The sequence below is a fragment of the Canis lupus genome, chromosome 4, assembly GCF_003254725.2.
Source record: "Canis lupus dingo isolate Sandy chromosome 4, ASM325472v2, whole genome shotgun sequence".
Taxonomy (NCBI): domain Eukaryota; kingdom Metazoa; phylum Chordata; class Mammalia; order Carnivora; family Canidae; genus Canis; species Canis lupus.
Genome location: NC_064246.1, coordinates 44016629 through 44037241, shown reverse-complemented (window position 1 = coordinate 44037241; position 20613 = coordinate 44016629). Strand labels below are relative to the sequence as shown.

The 20613-nt window shown below is 41.1% G+C and overlaps 1 protein-coding gene across 10 annotated transcripts in view; it reads left to right on the top strand.

The window, feature by feature from the left end:
* The window catches only part of TENM2 (teneurin transmembrane protein 2), a 1512848-nt gene that overhangs the window by 1341808 nt on the left and 150427 nt on the right, over positions 1-20613 (top strand). For all 10 annotated transcript variants that reach the window (XM_049109164.1, XM_049109163.1, XM_025435138.3 and 7 more), the window contains one exon: positions 2891-2992. In XM_049109164.1, the coding sequence (XP_048965121.1) occupies positions 2891-2992 (102 nt within the window). The remainder of the gene's footprint in view (positions 1-2890; positions 2993-20613) is intronic.

Below are 20613 nucleotides of genomic sequence, written 5' to 3'. Positions count from 1 at the left end.
AATAGGGAGCCTGCATCTTCCTCTCCCTCTGCCTCTCTGCCCTGCTTGTGCTCTCTCTCTCTCTCTCTCTCCCTTGCTCTATCTCAAATAAATAAATAAAATCTTTAAAAATAATAAATAAAACTATTTATTCCCATTGGTCACAGAAAAGAATCCAACTCATCCACATGACCTACAGGGCCCTGGATGATCTGACCCCCTGCTCGGATCTCTCCAAACTCAGTTTACGTCACATTCTTACTTTTTGCTACCTTCCAGTCACACTGGATTCAGTTCTGCTATTTTCCACCACAGGGCCTTTGTGTAAACTATTCCCACTGCCTGAAATATTCTTCTCTTAGCTCTTCGCTTGCCTGTTCCAGTTCACCCTTAAATATCACCTGCATAGGATGGAGAAGCCCTCCCTGGCCATCCTCCTGAGTAGCTTCCTCCTGTTACTCCCTATCAAAATATCCCATTCTCTTCAGAGCTCTTATCACAACTTTTATGTGTTTTATTTCTTGAGATGATGATGATAGATAGATAGATAGATAGATAGATAGATAGATAGATAGATAATAAATAGATCAGCCTGTAATATCTATGACAGTGAAAGTTCTGTGAGGTCAGACACCTTGCCTGTCCTACTCACCCTTGTATTTACCAATGCCTACTACAGTGCCTTGCATTTAATAGGTTTCTAGTTAAGAAAGTGAGCCATACCTCAGGAACTGTGACAACTCTGAGAATTCACCCTAATTGTAAGCTAACATGTTAGCCTGCCACAATTTTATAGATATTATCAGAAGACATGACACTCCTGGGTCAAAGACAAAGGCCTTTATTACTCAGAGCAATTCAATATCCAGATACTAGTAAATGTGCCAGTCCACCAAGGTCCCTTTTCCACAGGGCAACAGGAACAGGGTCAGGTGATAGTTGTACATGCAATGGATTGCGTTACAGAAAAGAAATCCTGAATTTATTGCACCTGAGTGTCTCAGAATGTGCAGTGAGTCTGCCCTGTTCTTTACTCTAGAGGAAGATGTTATCTTTATTATCCTGGAGAGTAAGTAACTCTGTCCTTTGCATTGGAGACAGACACCATATCTGTCTTCCAAGGTGGTTCACTATGCAGACAACATTGAAAAGAGAGTCCAGAGCTAAAGCAGTCAGTGCCTCAGTTCACAAGACATTCAGAAACACGAGTGGAGAATTGGAGACAGAGGGAAATGTCTTCCAAAACCATGTGAAATTGCTGATTTTTGATCTGCCCAAACAGCTGTTTTGTGATTCAACCTAAAACTTCTTGAATGAATGAATGTGTGATGAATAGATGGAAATTGGGGAGCAACTTGGCTGTTTCTCAGCCCACCTATAGAGCGAGTCTCAAGGAATTTCAGTCTGAAGTGTTAATTGATAAACATGAAAGAAATTGGCTTGATGAAGCCTATACTCTTTTACTTGATTTTGAAAAAGCAAATAACATTATTGAGTTCTCCTCAAAATAACAGAAACCAACTACGACTTGGTTCTAGAAGAAGGGAGTTGAGAAAGGAAACACTGTAGAAAGAGAGCAATATGCATGGTTGGTTTGGTTTTTCAGTCCAGAGTGGGAGTAAATGGGAAATTCAGTTTAAAGGAAAAAAACGTCACTGCTCTTGGGTTATTCCATTAGGAACAATCCGACTTTATAGTCTTTCATGCAACATCACCAGGTCAATGACCCCCTACTCCCCAAGTGCTATGTAAGGGTCATAGCCTGGACTGAGTGGCTTGTGTTTTTCTTTTCATCATCTCAGTCATTTGGAACCTGAAATTCTAAATCTGTTTATTTTAATTTAAGGCAAAAAATGAGGATAAAAATAATAATTTTAAAATAATATGTCTGGGTCTGTATAGACCCAAATCAACATGAAAAAAGTCCTTAAATGATCCCTTTGAAGTTATGACTTGAGAGTACACATAGAAATGTAAACCATGAAATAAAATGGCTATGCTGGTTAGAACAAATGGGAACTAATTGATTTTCATGAAAAACAAGATATACAAAAAGGTAAGCATAAGAGGGACCTTTGTACAACCTAAAACCTGCTACTTAATGCATCCAAAATAGTGCCCCAATTGGTCAGTCTTACACATTTGGATTTTCCTTTCCTTAAAGCAAGAAACTATTTTTTTCTAAGATTTAATTTATTTATTCATGAGAGACACAGAGAGAGAGAGGGAGAGAGAGAGGCATAGACACAGGCAGAGGGAGAAGCAGACTCCATTCCATGCAGGGAGCCTGACGTGGTCTCCAGGACCACACCCTGGGCTGAAGGCAGCGCTAAGCTGCTGAGCCACCCGGGCTGCCCAAGAAATTATTTTTTTAAGATTTTATTTATTTATTCATGAGAGACACAGAGAGGCAGAGACATAGGCAGAGGGAGAAGCAGGCTTCCCATTGGGAGCCTGATGTGGAACTCGATCCCAGGACCCTGGGGCTAAAGACTGATATCCCACATGTCAGACCAAATCTCAGACTGAGTGTCTGATATTGGAGGGTTTGGTGGAGAACGGCCAGCATTCGTAATGTTTTGAGCTTGTTAACATTCAGATATGGGAAATTTCAGATTTTAAATCCAAACAAGTAGTTTCTTTGAAAAAGCAGAAATTGTAGCAATATGAACCCTGCATTCCTGCCTGGGTGTTCATCAAGTAGGGAACGGAGGTTTCTTCCACACAGTGTCCAAGTTGCTCTGGTCCCCTTAACTTCCTATTTCCTTCCCTCCCTCAAGCTCCTTACCAGCCCCCTCTGGGCACTGAAGGTTTCTACCACTGGTCTTCAAAAATCATGGGTGACTGATAACGAAATTGCTTCATCAGCAGGCAGAGGAAAAGGTAGTCGCTGAATTTCTCTCTTTTTCAGATTCAGTGCAAGACTGTCCACGTAACTGCCACGGGAATGGCGAATGTGTGTCGGGGCTGTGTCACTGCTTCCCAGGATTTCTAGGAGCAGACTGTGCTAAAGGTACTTGCTGCTACTTCCCTGCTATGGTTGGGAAACAAAACATGGGCTTCTTTGAGGGGGCGAGCAACGGGGCACCAAAGAAGCCTCCCCGCAAAATTCCACCTGGACAACTTGTAAGCCCATGCATGCTAGAAGGCCTAACCCTTAAGCAAAGAGCAGGCTTTAATATATGACAATTGGCCAATATACCTATAGGAGCAGGGAGGTTATCCCTGGCACCGAGGTGTGCTGAGAAGAAAGATTTGCTAAAAATGAGATGGTTGGATTTCCTGTAAAAGCAAAAGTGAATTACCATCACTCCTTTCTTATAATCATTAAATTCTACGTAATGGAAGATTAAGCATCTCAGGGTTAGTAAATTTCATTCATTCTGGCCAGCTACACTCTTAATCTAGGAAGAGCTATTTATCTTGGTGGAATCGGTTTTAAATCGTATTATTAATTTATCTACACTCCTTTGCACAGGATTTCTGGGGCCCTGGGATTCTTGGGGGAAAGGTAACATAAGAGAAAATGACTCTCACAAGAACAGAGACTTAGGGGCTGCATACCTAGCTTGCAAGAGACCTTGAATATAACCTTCAAGTTGTTCTATTGGAGGCACGCATTGGTGGAGGGCAGGGCTTCTCACACTCTTAAGGTATGGTGTGCACACACATGCACACACACGTGTGTGTAAGTTCTAGGTAAATACAACTATAAAATTAAACTGTCACAAAACTACATTTATCTTTACTCCATGATTCTTTTCCATTCTACTCTATTTCTTTTTTAAACACCAGTGAAAACCAACTACACTGCTTCTCCACCCACCAATAGGTCACACGCAAGTCTGAGAAACAGTGAGGGAGAGGCTCAGGGCCCTTGCTGAGGAGCCAAGCATTCCCACATGGAATCCCAGCTCTGCCACTTGACTGCCTGTGTGACCTTGAGCAAAGGATGATATGTCTGAGTCTCTGTTTCCTCCTCTGGAAAAGTAGGGGGTTCCTTCATTGTGAGGATGGGATGAGGTCAACACACTCAAAGCTTTTACCAGAATGTGTCATGATCCCTCAAAGGGTTCATACTCACCGTTTTTACTTATGTATATCACTTTATATTTATTTATATATTTAATGTTTTCATTATTTTTATAAGCTCTTCCTTAAAGGACATCCTGCTCTGAAAGAGAGGGAATTATTAATAAAGCTACCCTATAAATACTAAATAGTTCCTTTTTCCCGTGCTCCCCACAGTTGCTGGGGAAAACTGTATTTCAGATATTCACAGTATTTCCAAGACAGGTGATCCCCACCTTTCTGAGTGCTGACTGATGAGCGAATGGGACGTCCTTGTGCATGAAGTTCTGGATTTGGTAGCACGTGAATGGTACTAATTCCTAAACGATACCACCTACAGATATATCCTCTATCATAAAATAATGCAAACGTTTTGATAAACTTGTCAGATACAAAAGGAAAAGAGTGCTTGTAGCCTCTGCACACTCCAGTGAATGGCATGAGGACACCTTGCCAAGTAGACCACCTTTCCCTGGAGCTCCTACCCTTGAGTGCTTTGTTCAGTCAGGCTCTGAGGCATTGTGATGGGGGAAGGTGGATGACACTGTGCATCTCTGTGCTGAGCACTGTTCCTAGCGAATGCTATAAAAGAGGGAAAACCTCAGTATCATTTGAATGGCCTTTCTTGCGTTACCTAATTTTCCTAGGAGCAAAGGCATTAATGAGGGGAAGGACAGAATGGTCCTTTCGTATGTGGCTGCAAATGGGCTGAACCGTCCGCTGCATGGCCTGTGAGCTGTAAATGTATATTAACACTGACACACATCGATGTATTATTAATCCTAAGAACCATGTGTGCTCTGGCAGCACATCCAGTTACTGGCCTTTCAGCCCTAAGTACCTCAGCCATTTAAGAACTCCTCGCTCTAGATCCATTTGCAGATGGGCGTCCATTCTGCATTATGGATCTGTAATGGCGTGTGCATTTAGCTGCTTAAAAGGACTCTCGGTGTGTGTTTTGCATTCACCACCTGTACTGTGGCTGGGCACACACTCCAAGTGTGCATTAGCCATGGTATATAATTGATCCTTGCGAAACAAATATTGAGCGGCTGTTAAGAGTAGTTACTCCTGCATACTCAGGAGCTGTTCCTGAAATCAGCCTTTGAACTTGTTGTATATTTTAATTTAGCTCTTGATGCCCACAGTGGACAAAATTGAAGTATTTAAAGAATAAAATTGTTTTCTCTTTGTCTCCCTATTTATTCTTGGCAAAGTTGGCTTCAGAGTGTTAGAAAAGCAAGCTGCCTTTTTGCCCTAAAGATACTTATTCCTTAGTATTTCTGAAATGGACACAGTTTAAGCTCCTTCATCAACAACAATATTGTGAAATATTCCAAGCCTTTATTTCCTGAACTTTGCTCTTTCATGTACCACCATGAAGATTTTTGCCAAATTCAAGGGCCACCTGTACTTAACATATTTAAGTCAGCTCATTATGTTCATGTAGATAAATTTATTCTAAAGGGAATAATGTCAAAATCCAACATTTAAAAAGAGAAAACTTATCAATTGCAATAAGTAGGTGTTGGTGGCATGTGCCATCTTTGACCCGATCAAGAGAGGAATATTTTCCTAGTCATGAGCATTCAAGCCAAGTCGGCTTCTTACACATTTTTTCACATCAGAGATCCCTAAACTGGGCCTGAGCCCATGTGCACTAGCCTGCCTTCTAGAGAGACTCAAGCCTTGAATATCTCATTTTCTAAATATTGGCTGCTCAGAGTAACAAAAGTCTCTATCTACACCTGTGTGATGAAGTAAGAAACCAGTAAAAATAGGCACACAGATTTAAGGGTTTGAGCTTCAAGTGAGTAAATGTAATGATTAGCACCTGAGTTACTTGTGAGTTAAGCCTTCGCTTTAGGTTGTTTTTAAATAACTACTAATATTTACTAAGTATTAAACACCCACCAGGCATTGCATGAAGTATTTAAAACATACCATCTTATCCTTTCTCTTATCAACAATATGAAATAAATCCTATTTTAACAGCCCCTCCACACAGTGGTTTAAGTTTGTTTTTTTTTTTAAATCCTTTCAGACTTGCAGACAGGTTGCAAAAATAGTCCATAGAGTTGCCATGCAGATTCACCTAATGTCAACACTTTATTTTTTTTATTTTTTTAAAGATTTTATGTATTTATTCATGAGGGACACAGAGAGGGGCAGAGACACAGGCAGAGGCAGAAACAGGCTCCATGCAGGGAGCCCAATGTGGGCCTCGATCCCAGGACTCCAGGATCACGACCTGAACCGAAGGCAGACCCTCAAAACAAAACAAAACAAAAAAAAAAAGAAGGCAGACCCTCAACCACTGAGCCACCCAGCTGTCCCTATTGTCAACACTTTAAATTATCTTTGTTCTCATTCATTTGGGGAATATAAATAATAGTGAAAGGGAAAATAAGGGAAGGGAGAAGAAATGTGTGGGAAATATCAGAAAGGGAGACAGAACGTAAAGACTGCTAACTCTGGGAAACGAACTAGGGGTGGTAGAAGGGGAGGAGGGCGGGGGGTGGGAGTGAATGGGTGACGGGCACTGGATATTATTCTGTATGTTAGTAAATTGAACACCAATAAAAAAAAAAAAAAAGAAAAGAAAACAAAACAAAAAAAAATAATAATAATAAATTATCTTGGTTCCATCACTGAAACCAGGAAATCAACACTGAAGCAATGCTATTGACTAATTCAGAGATTTTTTTTGTAATTTTGCCCTTTTTTTTCTAGTCCAGATCCCACATTGTATTTAGTTGTCATGTCGCCTTTGTCCCCTCCAGTTTGTGAAGGGTCCTCAGTCTTTTCCGTGCATTTCATGACCTCGACCATTTTGAAGAATACTGGGCAAGTGGTTTTTAGGATGTCCCTCAATGTGGGTTTGTCTGATGTTTCCTTGAGATTAGGTTGAAGTTGTCCTTTTCTTAAGTAAGATGCTGTGCCCTCCTCAGTGAATCATATCAATGAAGCACCTCTGTTTTTTAATAAGAAAAAACAAGTTAGAATGTGTGTGTGTGTGTGTGTGTGTGTGTGTGTACCTTCCCACCACCACCACCACACCTTACGGCAGAGATGCTGTGAGGCGCTACCCCATTGGCCCTGTACTGTTTCTCATCGGCTGTGACAGACTGCCACTCACAGACAACTTCTGAGCCCAAGGAGCTCCTGAGTGTTAGCAGACAGTAAGTGGAGCAGACAGAGTGAGGTAATCATGCTCACAAGCGCAGAGGAAGGACAACTGGCCCTGAATCTCCTGCCACCCAGAATGGCGCATGCCATCTCCCAGCTGTGGCCCATGATCACTACTTCCTTTCTTTTAAGATTTTATTTATTAGAGAGAGAGTGAGCAAGTGAGAGAGAAAGCATGAGCTGGAGAAGGAGAAGCAGAGTCGCCACCGAGCAGGGAACCCGATGCGGGACTCAGTCCCAGGACCCTGGGAGCATGACCCAAGCTGAAGGCAGACGCTTGACCATCAGAACCACCCAGGCGCCCCTCTTCTTCCTTGATAAAAGCCTTAGGAGGGCCCAAGTCCTCCCTCAACACAACTGGCATTCACCTCTGTTCCCTCCCTGACCGCTGTGCCCGGGATGCCTCCAGTCCCGCCACTTCCTACTACTGCAGGCAGCAGGCACACTCGGGCTCTCGTGCCAGGGGAGAAATTTGCCACGTTTAGCACATGAGCTTCCCATCACATCCAAGCAACCGGTACGTGTCCAAGTGACAGAAATACGGATTTACTCTCTTGACCTCACACCGCGCCTCCCCTGCCCTCGGATGTGCGGTGCGGACAGCAGCTCCTTGTCTTCTTATACACCCGCCAGTCTGCATCAGGCAGCCGAAGACAGCCTCGCTGTGAATGGAGGGATCAATCCGCATGGATTTACAGAGCAGTCATTCCACACACACACACCCCCACCGAGCTGGGGTCCTGAGGGGCTCAGAAGTCAAAATGGAACTGACCCTCACATCCAAAGAATGTGTAAGGGTTCTAACACATCGTTCCAAGCCGGTGGAGGGAATGAGCTTCCTCATGCATCCAACAAGTTCTTACGTGCCTGCTCGGAGTCAGGTACTGTGCTAAGTGCCAGAAATACGATGATGAGCAAGCGTGCCACGGCCCGGCCTTCTCAGAGCTTCCAGTCTGCTGGATGGATGCCGGTGATTGGCAAGTGGGAAGTGTCCGTGTTAAGTCGTAAATGCTGTGATGTGGACTTTGAATGGTATAGACACTGTTAAGAAGATACATTTATGAAGAAATGAAGCATGGAATCTATAAAAATAGCCAATTAGTCTCAGGAAATGTGGAGGAAAAATCCATGGAGAAGGAATCTAGTAAAGGAACTACACTGAAAGTGTCTTTCAGCATAGAATTTCATGAATCATGCAGTGTAATAAGCACTGTGTTCGGATTCAGAGCTCGAGCACAAATGGCATTTCTTTCCCAGTACTCTGTCCCATTCTTCATCAGGTGCCTTCCCTGTCCAGCTGTAATTGTGCTTATTATTTCAAATTATTATTTAGTCTCCAGTTTTTCTTATTACTATCCCCTTCACATGTCCCTCTCATCACCTGAGTGCTATTTGTTGTGGGCTAGATGCTTTTTAATTATCATTCCTTTTTTTTCTTTTATTTACTTTTGTTTGAAGGTCTTTCATTGACTTAAGATGCTTCCTTGGGTTGTTTATAAAGCAGCCTTGCATTTCAGAAGACATCCAAGGCTGGTGATTCGTCTGTTTTGACACTGGATCCTCAGATGGCTTATTTGGTTCTGAGCGTGAGGCCCCAAACCTGCAGCAGAAACTTAAAACACCAGAGCCTTACTTGTTAGGTAATGCGTATTTAATAGCTATTAGAAATGACAACTCCTGCTGCTGAACAGCTGTCAGGGGAGGCCCAGAAATGCCACAACCATGGGAACATAAAGTCTTCTCTCTAGGGGTTGGTTGCAGCTCCTACCCAGCTTCTGTGGAGGCCTGAAAAAAAAAGAAAATAGGGATCTTGCCATTTTCTCCTGTTAACTGACAAATGTCCCCACTACCCGGTCTCTCCTGGGGTTCTAACACTAAAGTCAAACTCATTCTCATCCTCATTGCTGCTGGCATTTATTGAGGTCCTCCTCTGCACAAACCACTGTACTAAGCAACTGCAAATTATCTCATTTAACCATCGAGAGCCATTTGACATATGACTACCATCCCCTTTAACAGATGAGGAAAATGAAGCACAGGTAACTTGCTAAAGATCACTCAGCTCAGAAGCGGTATTGCTGAGATTCAAAGCAGGCAGGCTGGCCCAGGCTCTTAATACTAGACCGTGAAATTCACCTTGGGCGATGTGAGGTGTAAGGAAGATGTGCTTTGCTAGCAGTTTGTGTGCTGGTTGCACACTAGGATTTGGGTGTGGACCCAAGGACTCTTTATAGGAGAGGAAGCTAGAGTTTACTGAGTAGGAAGTGGCTGAGCCTGCATTCAAAACAAGGTCCGACTGACTTTGGAGCCTGCCGCTCTAAACCACTCTCCTCCCAGTTACCAGAGACATTCCATCACCTCCCTCATCACATCATTTGTCAACTCCTGTTTCATCAACTTCCACCATGGCTCTGCTCAGCTTCTCCTCTCCCTTCATACTCACTGCCATGTGCATATGGCCACCTGCCTCTCTCTGCTGGCATCCTCCTTATTCACAACCTGCAGCGTTCTCCGGAGCTCTGGGGAGCGTGCATTCCTCTTTTTAAACCCCTTCAGGGACTCCCAGCTGCCTCCCACAATGGCTCCCAGACATTTAGGTGGGGAAATTGTTACAAATGTATATTCCTAGGCTCATCCCCCACGCCAGCCAATTCTGAATCCATAGGACAGGGGTGTGCCTCAAGCATGTGCATTTTTAACAAGCCTCCCAGGGGGCTCTGATGCAGATTCTCAGGGACCATATTTGGAGAATAAAGAACATTCTTAGAATGACATTCAAGGTCTTTCATGATTTAAGCTGTTTTTGCACAATTACCTCCTATTAAAGCCCATACACCATAGGTTCTGGCCACTTGTCATTCATATAGCATCATAGCCTTGCTACTCCCTCTTTGCTCAGGCTGCTTCTTCATCTGGAATGTTTTCATCAATCCCAACCTTTCCTATGAAACTGCTGTTCACAGGTCCCCCACCTCCCTGAAACACCCCTAGACAGGACCCTGCAGTCACACAGGGCTTGGCAACATCTTGGCAGTAACTCTTCCTTCGTGCTGTGCCACATTCTAGCTGGGTGATTACATCAGTTTCTCCTGCTGGATCACAAGTTTCTAGCAGTCCTCTTTATTATACCTCCTCACACTTACTTTGGTATCCAGGAAGTAGTGTGTGGTCACTAAACGTTCAGTCATGAATTGGGGGCTCTTAAAAGTTAAAACATTGCCAGAAAACGTGCAGGAACCGAATGAGTGCTGGAGAACAAGATTCTAATTTGCCGAATTAATCATGTGGTGATGAATCAGCCACCTTTGAGGCACAAATTTAAATGAAGGGAAGGAGGAAGAGAAGGAAAAGAGGAAGAATGAGAAAAGAAAAAGTGTTGACACTGATCCCACATTTTACCTGTATTATCTCATCAAAGCACAATGGTTAAGAATGAAAGCAAGATTTTACATTTGCTAGGATCGAATCCATGCTCTTCCAGTTAGCTGTACCCATTTTTAAAAATTACTTAACCTCCATGAGCCTTGGTTTTCTCATCTGCCAATAGTAATATTACCTGTTGCATCTCTGTGAGGACTAAAAAGTAAACTCATGTCAAGTGTGTAGAACCATGCTTGGCATGTGATCAGCTGCTCCATAAGTAGTAGCTAACATTTGTCTTCATGAGTCTTTGAAATCAATGTTACTATCCTTCTTTTACAGGAGAAACAGAAGCTTAAGGAAAGTAAGCTACTTGCCCAAGGTCACATAGCAAGGCCAGATTTTGAGGCCATGTCTGGCTGACTCTGAGGCTTATAGACCTAATGGCCACACAGGAGAAAGGCTTGGCAGGAAGATTCCCCCAAGTGCATGGCAGTGACAATTCTCCAAGCCTGCATGGGTAGGTCAGGCTGTCTGACTCTCCAAGCTGGGCACTGCCTCATCACCTGCCTTCCCACCTCCCCATTAGTTGCTCCCTGTGGACTTCTGCACTCAGGAAAAGCATGACAAGCCCCTTATCCCCTCCCTGCTGATGGAGGGCTCCTCCCCACGGCCCCAGAAACACCTACGTTCCTCAAAACTTTCTTGGCACAGAAGCACCACCCCCTCCTTTTTCAGCTGTCTCAGAGAATGTCTCAGGCCACACCTGTCCTCCCAGGAGCAAGCACAGATGCACCCTGTACATTTGTCCTTCAGACCCTCTGTCTTGCACACCTGTCTCCCTCTGCTCCCCCAGCTTCCCCGACAATCCCCATTAATGCAGAAGGGCCAGGGGCCATGGCGGCAGCCTGCAGGAGCCATTCCACAGGGCACTGCAGTTTGATGGTTCAATTCCAGCTTTCCATCCTCCCACCCCTGACCTAGGAAAATATTGCAGGAATTCCTTAGCACCAAGGGCCCAGGACAAGGGGCTTAAAGCAGATGCACTTGGAAAACGCTTTCAAGAAAGTGACTGAGGCACTATGCCAAGGGTTTTATATGATTATCTCATTTTATCTTTACCACACACATCATTATCATCCCCATTTCACAGTTAAGGAAACTGAGGCTCAGAGAAATTAAGGCATTTGCCCAGGTATGACCTGAGCACCACATTCATCAGAAATCTGTTAACAGCGCAGCCCCAGTGGCACAGCGGTTTAGCGCCGCCTGCAGCCCAGGGCGTGATCCTGGAGACCCTGGATCGAGTCCCACGTCAGGCTCTCTGCATGGAGCCTGCTTATCCCTCTGCTTGGGTCTCTGCCTCTGTCTCTGTGTCTCTATGAATAAATAAACAAAATCTTAAAAAAAAAAAAAAGAAAGAAACCTGTTAACACACAGCTTGCTGAGCTCCCCCCAGAGTTTCTCTTTTTTTTTTCTTCAAAGATTTTATTTATTTATTCATAGAGGCACAGAGAGAGAGAGAGAGAGAGAGAGAGAGACGCAGAGACACAGGCAGAGGGAGAAGCAGGCTCCATGCAACAAGCTTGATGTGGGACTTGATCCCGGGTCTCCAGGACCACACCCCCGGCTGCAGGTGGCGCTAAACCGCTGCACCACCAGGGCTGCCCCCCCACCCCACCCCAGAGTTTCTGATGCAGTCAGTAGTCTGGGGTACCAGCTTCAGCCTGGGGAGCTTGTTAAATATCCAAACCCTCAGGTCCCATGAATCGCAATCATCTTCTGATTCCAGCCCTTCTGAATCAGAATCTGAATTCTAACAGGATCCCCAGAAGACTCTTGTGCCATTCAGGGCTGAGTTGAGATAATGTTGCCCTTGAGCTCTCCTGAGACTCCCCGAAGAGAGCTGTGACCAGAAGGAGTAACGTCACGTTCACCCCCAGCCCGGCTTGCCCAGCAGGCATGGAGGAGGCCCGCCTCCCGTGGATGGAAGTAGCATCATTTAGTGGCCTCTTGTGAGTCCGTGCCTGCAGCCTCCAAAACTAGCTGTTCACATTTCCCATGCCTGCTCTATTACCAAACAAATCACTTGTCAGGGCTTAAATCAGTCAGCCCTCCTCCAAGTCAGATTGTTTTGGAGACTAAAAAGGGTTTGTTCTTTTTCCCCCCTTTTTAAGTGACTCTCAGTAAGTTGCCAGCAGCCTTAGGAAGCAGAATGCCTAACCCTGGGGGAAGCTTGCTATCGATGTGATGCACAGGGTAGGGGAAGTAGGGGGGTTTTAGGAAAACCTCCCGTGTTGGTAAATAAACCAGTGTTTGGAGAGGAAGTTGGCTGGGATGGATGAGGTGAAAGAGGGTGCTTTCCCCTTACCTGTCCCTTTGTAATGGATGAGTCATTATTCTCCTAATAAAAATGATAATTAAATCCATCTATAGATTTCTTACTATGTGCCAGGCACTGTACATGGCACATTCTAGACATTATCTCATTTTGTCATCTTAAAAACAATGACATAAGTATTCCTGAATTCCTGTCCCATTTTAAAGATAAGGAAATCAAGGCTGAAAATAGCATCCATAATCATACAGTGAGTAAAAATGAAGGGAAATTCAGACTAATTCCTAAGCCTACACTCTACCTGGCACTGCTCTACCAGCTTGGGAGACAGCAGTAAATAAATAGGCCCTCTAGGTCTTCTGGATGCTTCCGTGCTTGTAGGCAACAAGACACCAATAACTTGCAGACTCATCTCATTGCTTGAACTGCAGTAGGTGAAGAGCTACTTCGTTTCTGGACTTGAGCTGCAGAAAGGTTTACTGTGTACTATGAAGAATCTAAATATTCATTATGTAATTAATGTTGTTCAGTCACAGACACACACACACACACACACAAACTTAGACGTTTTTAAGAACAGCTTAAGCACTTACCAATTGAGAACTTTTATAACTCTCAAAATGGAGGCATCCCCATATCTCTACAGGTATTTTAAATGAATTGAATTAATCATAGGCTTAAAAGTCTCTTGCGATCTTCGTTAACTTCCCTGGGTTTAATTAAAACATCTGTGCACTTTTAATTTATCGATTCATCCAACTCATATGTCATGTTTTTAACACACCCCAGCATGCTCTGCATCATTTTTAACCCGATTTCCACTTAACTAAAGCAATTAAATTCACCCCGGATTAATTAAAGCATCCATACTTTCGTGCTTAAGTCAGCGTGTGCATCTTTCCCCACATGGCTCCTGAATGTCAGAGATCTGACACACCTGATGAGTTTTTTGTCCTTCTGGAAATTCTCCCCTGAATCACTTCCTTGCTTATTAATGTGCCATTTGACAGAACAGGAATGAGGAAGTTGGTGCACTTGAACTTTGGCCCTCTGAGCCAAAGACTCTGGCCCTTTCTGTCAGAAGCACCCTCTGCTCTCTCCTTCTCCTCACTGGGGTCTTGATAGATCTTGCCCCCACTGAGACCAACTAGTAGTGTCTGAATGTTCTAGGCAGAAAGTGGGGGTTGCTGTTTGGGTCAGAGGTGACCATCGTGACCAGAATGGCTGGTGATCTTGACATTTGTACTTTTGTAATGGTTCTTTACTTCTACTTCCAGCCTCTTCACTCTTCCTACGTGATAAGCCATATATCGCCCTGCCCATTTGGTAGGGAGGTAAAACTGAGGCAGGGAGGTCAACAGGCTTCTCTGTTGGGCAGTGAGCCATGGAACTATCCAGATGGTGACAGATTATCCCCAGCCCCTCAGAGCCAGTTTGTATTTCTGCCCCCACCAGCAGCGTTTGACAGAGCCCACTTCCCTTCAGCCACAACATGATTGGTGGTTATCAGTCTTTTGAATGGTTTTGTCCACCCACCCCCCCTCCCCGCATCTAATAAGCCGTCTATTTCTCCTCATTTTTTATCTGTACTTAATTAATTGCCAGTGAAGCTATGTGTCTTCTCATACCATTTTTTTTTTTTTGGCAGTTTACATTTCTATGTTCTTTGCCCAGGTTTCCATTCATTAGTCACTTTTTATTGATTTCTAAGAGCTCTTTGTGTCTTTAGGATATCAAACTTTATTCTGTAAAATGTGTTTGAAATATTTCTTCCTGGTGTTGTTCATCCCTTAATTTTGTTTAGGACATTCTTTGTAGTATAGCAGATGTAAATCTTATGTAATCAAACTCGATCTTCTTTTCCTTCTCGATCTCTAGGATTTGTCTTCCTCACATATTTTCCTCCCAAGAGAATAAAATTAGTCTTCTGTATTTTTTCTAATGCTTTTGTAGCTTTTTTTCTACTTAGATCTTTAATCCATATGGAATTTTTTTTAGTTTTATTGAGAAATAATTGACATATCACTGTATAAATTTAAGGCATACAGCAGGGTGGTTTGATTTGTACAGATTATGAAATGATTACCATGTAGGTTCAGCTACCATTCATCATCTCATATAGATATCTTTCACAAGAAAAGAAAGATAAAAGAAAACAAAATTTTTTCTCCTTATTATGAGAACTCTTAGGATTTTACTTTCTTCACTATTGTCCTTTATGTCATACAGCAGTGCTAGCTACAGTCATCATGGTGCACATTAGAGCCACAGGACTTATCTTAAACCGAACATTTGTCCCTTTTGACCATCTTCCTCCAATCGTCCTCCAACCACCTTGGTGACCACACATCTTTTTCCATGAGTTTGGTGTGGTGGTGTTGTTTTTCTTTAGATTCCACATGTAGGGGGTACCTGGGTGGCTCAGCGCTTGAGCATCTGTTTTTGGCTCAGATCATGATCCCGGGGTCCTGGGATCAAGCCCCACATCAGGCTCCCCGCAGGGAGCCTGCTTCTCCCTCTGCCTATGTCTCTGCCTCTCTCTGCATATCTCTCATAAATAAGTAAATAAATAAATAAATAGATAATTAAATAAATAAATAAATAAATAAATAAATAAATACTCCACGTGTAGGTGAAGTCCCACAGTTTTGTCTTTCTCTGTCTGAAATTTCACTTAGCATAGTGTCTCTGAGTTCCATCCATTTTGTCACAAATAGGATTTCCTCATTTTTATGGCTGAATAATATATATATACCATAACTTCTTTATTCATTCACCCATCAGTAAACATTTAGACCATTTCCATGTCTTAGGCTACTATAAACAATGCTCCTATGAGTAAGGGGGCGCAGATACCTTTTTGAGTGTGTTAGTGGATTTGTTTACTTTGGGTATATTCCCAGAAGTGGAACTGCTGATTCATGGTGAGTCTATTTTTTGAGGATCCTTATACTGTTCTCCTTAGTGGTTATACCAATTTATAATCCCAACAACAGTGCACAAGTGTTCCCTTTTCTCCACATCCATGCCAGCATGTGTTATCTCTTGTCTTTTAATGATGGCCATTCTACCAGGCCTGAAGTGATATCTCATTGTGGTTTTAATTTTCATTTCCCCCTTTTTTTTTTTAAGATTTTATTTATTTATTCATAGAGAGAGAGAGAGGCAGAGTCACAGGCAGAGGGAGAAGCAGGCTCCATGCAGGGAGCCTGATGCGGGACTCGATCCGGGGTCTCCAGGATCACACCTCGGGCTGCAGGCGGCGCTAAACCACTGTGCCACCGGGGCTGCCCCATTTTCATTTCCCTTAAGTGCTAGTGATGTGAGCATATTTTCATGTACCCATTGGCCTTTCGTTTATCTTTTTTGAAGGAACGCCTTTTCAAATCCTTTTCCCATTTTTAAATTGGGCTATTTGCTTTTGTTTTTGTTTGTTTTTGCTACTGAATAGTATTACTTCCTTATATGTGTTGGATATTACCCCCTTATCAGATACGTGTGGTTTACTAATAGTTTTACTTATTCTGAGGGTTGTCTTTCACTGTGTTCATGGGCTTGTTGCTGTGGAGAAAACAGCATTTTTGTTGCATTTTTGTTTGATGTAGTCTGACTTGTTTATTTTTTATTTTGTTGCTTTTGCTTTAGGTATCAATCATATCCCAAAGAATCATTAGCAAGATCCATGTTAAGGAGCTTTGTTCCTTTTTTTTTTTTTTTTTTTTATCTAGGGCTTTCATAGTTTCAGGTCTTACATTTAAGTCTTTAATCTATTTGAGTTAATTTTTGTGAGTGGGGTAAGAGAGGGGTCCAGTTTTATTATTTTACATGTGAATATCCAGTTTTCCCAGCTCTGTTTATTGAAGAAACCATCTTTTTCCAGTAAATACCCTTTGCTCCTTTGCCAAATATTAGCTGAACCATATATGCTTGGGTTTGTTTCAGGACTCTCAATTCTTTCTATTGGCCTATGTCTCTTCTTTTATTCCAGGACCATACTGTTTTGATGATTATAGTTTTATAGTAGAGCTTGCAATCAAGAAGTATATCTCCTGCTTTGTTCCCTCTTAGTATTTGTTTTTCTACTTGAGGTCTTTTGTGGAACAAAATGCCATTGGAATTTTGATAAAAATTGCATTGAATCTATAGATGACTTTTGGTAATACTGATGTTTTAACAACATTAATTTTTCCAATCATAAGCACAGGATATCTTTCTATTTATTTGTGTCTTCTTTGATTTCTTTCATCAGTGTCCTGTAGTTTTCAGATTAGAAATCTTTCTCCTCCTTTGTTAAATTTATTCCTACATATTTTCTATTGTTTTGGATGCCAACAATTGAAAACAATTTCTATTGTTTTGGATGCTATTGTAAATGGCATTAGTTTCTTTCTTTTTCCAAAAATTTGTTTTTAGTGTATAGAAATACTACTGATTTTTGTGTGTTAATTTTGTATCCTGCAACTTTATGGAATTCATTGATTAGATCTAAGTTTTCTGATTGAATGTTTTAAGATTTTTGCTATATAAAAGATCTGCAATAGAGACAATTTTGCTTCTTCCTTTCCAATTCCAATGCCCTTTTATTTCTTTTTCTTGACTAATTGTTCTTACTAGTACTTCTAATACTTTGTCCAATAGGCGTAATGAGAGTGAGTACCCTTGTTTTGTTCCTGATCTTAGGAGAAAAGTTTTCAGCCTTTCACCACTGACTATGATGTTAGCTTTAGGCTCGTCATACGTGGCCTTTATTATGTTGAGGTATGTTTCTTCTTTGCCTAGTTTGTTAAGAGTTTTTATCATGAATGGAAGATGACTTTTGTCAAATGCTTTTTTTCTGTCTATTGGATGGTATGATTTTGTTTCCTTTTATTAATGTAATGTGACACATTAATTGGTTTATGTATGTGAACCATCCTTGCATCCCAGGGATAAATCCCACTTGATCATAGTGAATGATCCTTTAAATGTACTGCTACATTCAGTTTGCTTATATTTTGGTGAAAGTTTTGCATCTATACTTATTAGGGATATTGGCCTGTAGTTTTCTTTTCTAGTAGTTTATTTTCTGGTTTGGGTATCAGACAATATCAGCCTCATAAAATGTATTCTTAGTCCCCTTGCCTGGGTGAGAAGATGAGGGGCCACTCCAGGCTACTGTCAGGTTCCCAAACGGGACCTACAGTTGGGATTTTTTGAAAGGGTTTGAGAAAGTGATGTTAATTCTTTTTTAAATGTTTAATAAACTTCACCAATGAAGCCATCTGGTTCTGGGCTTTTCTTCATTGGGAGATTTTTTATTACTAGTTCAATCTCCCTACTGGTAATTTGTTTATTCAGGTTTTCTAAGAATTTTTCCATCTCTTCTAGGTTGTCCAGTTTGTCTGTGAATAATTGCTTATAGTAGCCTTTTCTGATCCTTTGTATTTCTGTGTTATCAGTTGTAATGTCTCCGTTTTTCATTTTTAAATCTGTTGATTTGGATCTTTTCTTTTTTTTTCTTGGTTAGTCTAGCTAAGATTTTGTCAATTTTGTTTATCTTTTCAAAGAACCAACTCTTAATTTGGCTAATCTTTCCCATTGTTTTTCTGTTCTCTATTTCATTAATTTTTGTTCTAATCCTTATGATTTCACCTGCTAACGTTGGGCTTGGTTCTTTACTTTCTAGTTCATTAAGCCATAGAGTTACATTGGTTATTGGGTTCTTTTTACTTTTTAATGTAGGCATTTATTGCTGTAAACTTCCCACTTAGAACTGCTTTTGCTGCATCCCATAAGTTCTGGTATGTTGTATTTCTATATTCATTTGTCTCAAGAAATCTTTTTTCCCCTTTAATTTATTGTTCAATCATTTGCTTAATTTCCGTTTTTGTGAATTTTCCAGTTTTTCCCTTGTTACTGATTTCTAGTTTCATGCCACTGTGGTCCTAGATGACACTTGGTATAGTTTTAATCTTCTTGATTTTTCTAAGACTTGTTTTGTGGCCCCATATATGGTCAATCCTAGAAAATGTTTTGTGTGTGTCTCAGAAGAATCTATATGCTGCTGTTGTTGGATAGAAGGTTCTGTATATATCTATTAGGTCCATTTGATCATAGCATTGTTCAAATCAGCTATTTCCTTATCGATTCTCTGTCTGGATGATCTATCCATTGTTGAGAATGGGGTATTAAAGTCCCCAACTATTATTGTATTACTGTTCATTTCTCCTTTTAGCTCTGTTAGTTTTCATTTTATATATTTAGGTGCTCCAATGTTGGACACATAAATATTTACAATTGTTTTTCTCTTATTGATGTATTGACCCCTTTATATAATGACTTTCCTTGTTTCTTTTAATCATTTTTAAAGTCTCTTTTGTCTATTATAAGTATAGCTACCCTGCCTTTTGTTGTTGTTGTAGTTATTGGTACCATTTACCTGAAATGTCTTTTTTTTCCATCCCTTCACTCTCTGTCTTTGAGGCTAACGCAAGTCTCATAGGTAAGATATTGTTGGATCTTGTCTTTTAATCCTTTCTGCCACTCTTTGTATTTTGATTGGAGATTTTAATCATTTACTTTTAAAATAATTATCAACAAGTAAACACTATTGCCATTGTGTTAATTGTTTTCTGGTTGTTTTGTAGATCCATTGTTCCTTATTTCTTATCCTTCTGTCTTCTTTGTGTGTGTTGTTGTCTTTTGGCATCAATATACTTAGACTTCTTTATTGTATTCTTTTGTGTAATTACTGCAAGATTTTCTCTTGTGGTTGCCATGAGATTTACATAAAATATTTTAAACTTATAACACCCTCTTTTAAACTGATAATAGCTAATTTCAATAGAATTCATATATTTTATGTTTTTCCCACTCACGTTTTAGATTATTGCTATTACAATTTAAATATTTTTTATTGTATGACTTAGAACCAGAGCTAGAATTGTAAGTTAGTTGTGCATTACTATTACCATATTGCAGAATCTAACTATATATTTACTATTACCAGTGAGATTTACACTACCTTTTTACCTTTTTATCGTGTTAATTAGCATTCTTTCACTTTCACGCACAGAACTTTAGCATTTCTTATAAGGCATGTCTGGTGGTCATGCACTCCCTCAGCTTTTGTTTATTTGGGTAGGTCTTTATTCCTCCATTGTTTCTGAAGAACAGCTTCAGCAGGTATAGAATTCTTGGCTGACAGTTTTATTTGATGTTTAGAATATGTCATCTCATTTTCTCCTTACTTGAAAAGTTTCTGCTGAGACATCTGTTGATTGTACTATGGGTATTCCCTTATATATAACTTCTCTCTTTTCTCTTGCTGTTCTTAAAATTTTTTCTTTGTCTTTGACTTTTGACAATTTAATGTGTCCCAGTGTAGCCCTATTTGAGTTCAGCCTGTTTGTGTTTCTTTCAGTCTCATGGATCTGGATGTCCATTTTTCTCCCTAGTTTTGGGAAGTTTCAGCCATTATTGCTTTAAGTATACTTTCTGTCCCTTTTTCTTTCTTTCACCTTATGGAATGAATTCCCATAATGTGAATATTGTTTCTTTTCATTGTATCCTATAATTCCTATAGGCTTTCTTCACTCTTTCATTCTTTTCTTTTTGCTCCACCAACTGAGTGATTTCTATTGTTCTGTCCTCCAGGTCACTGATTCTTTCTTCTGGACAGTCAGATCTACTACTTT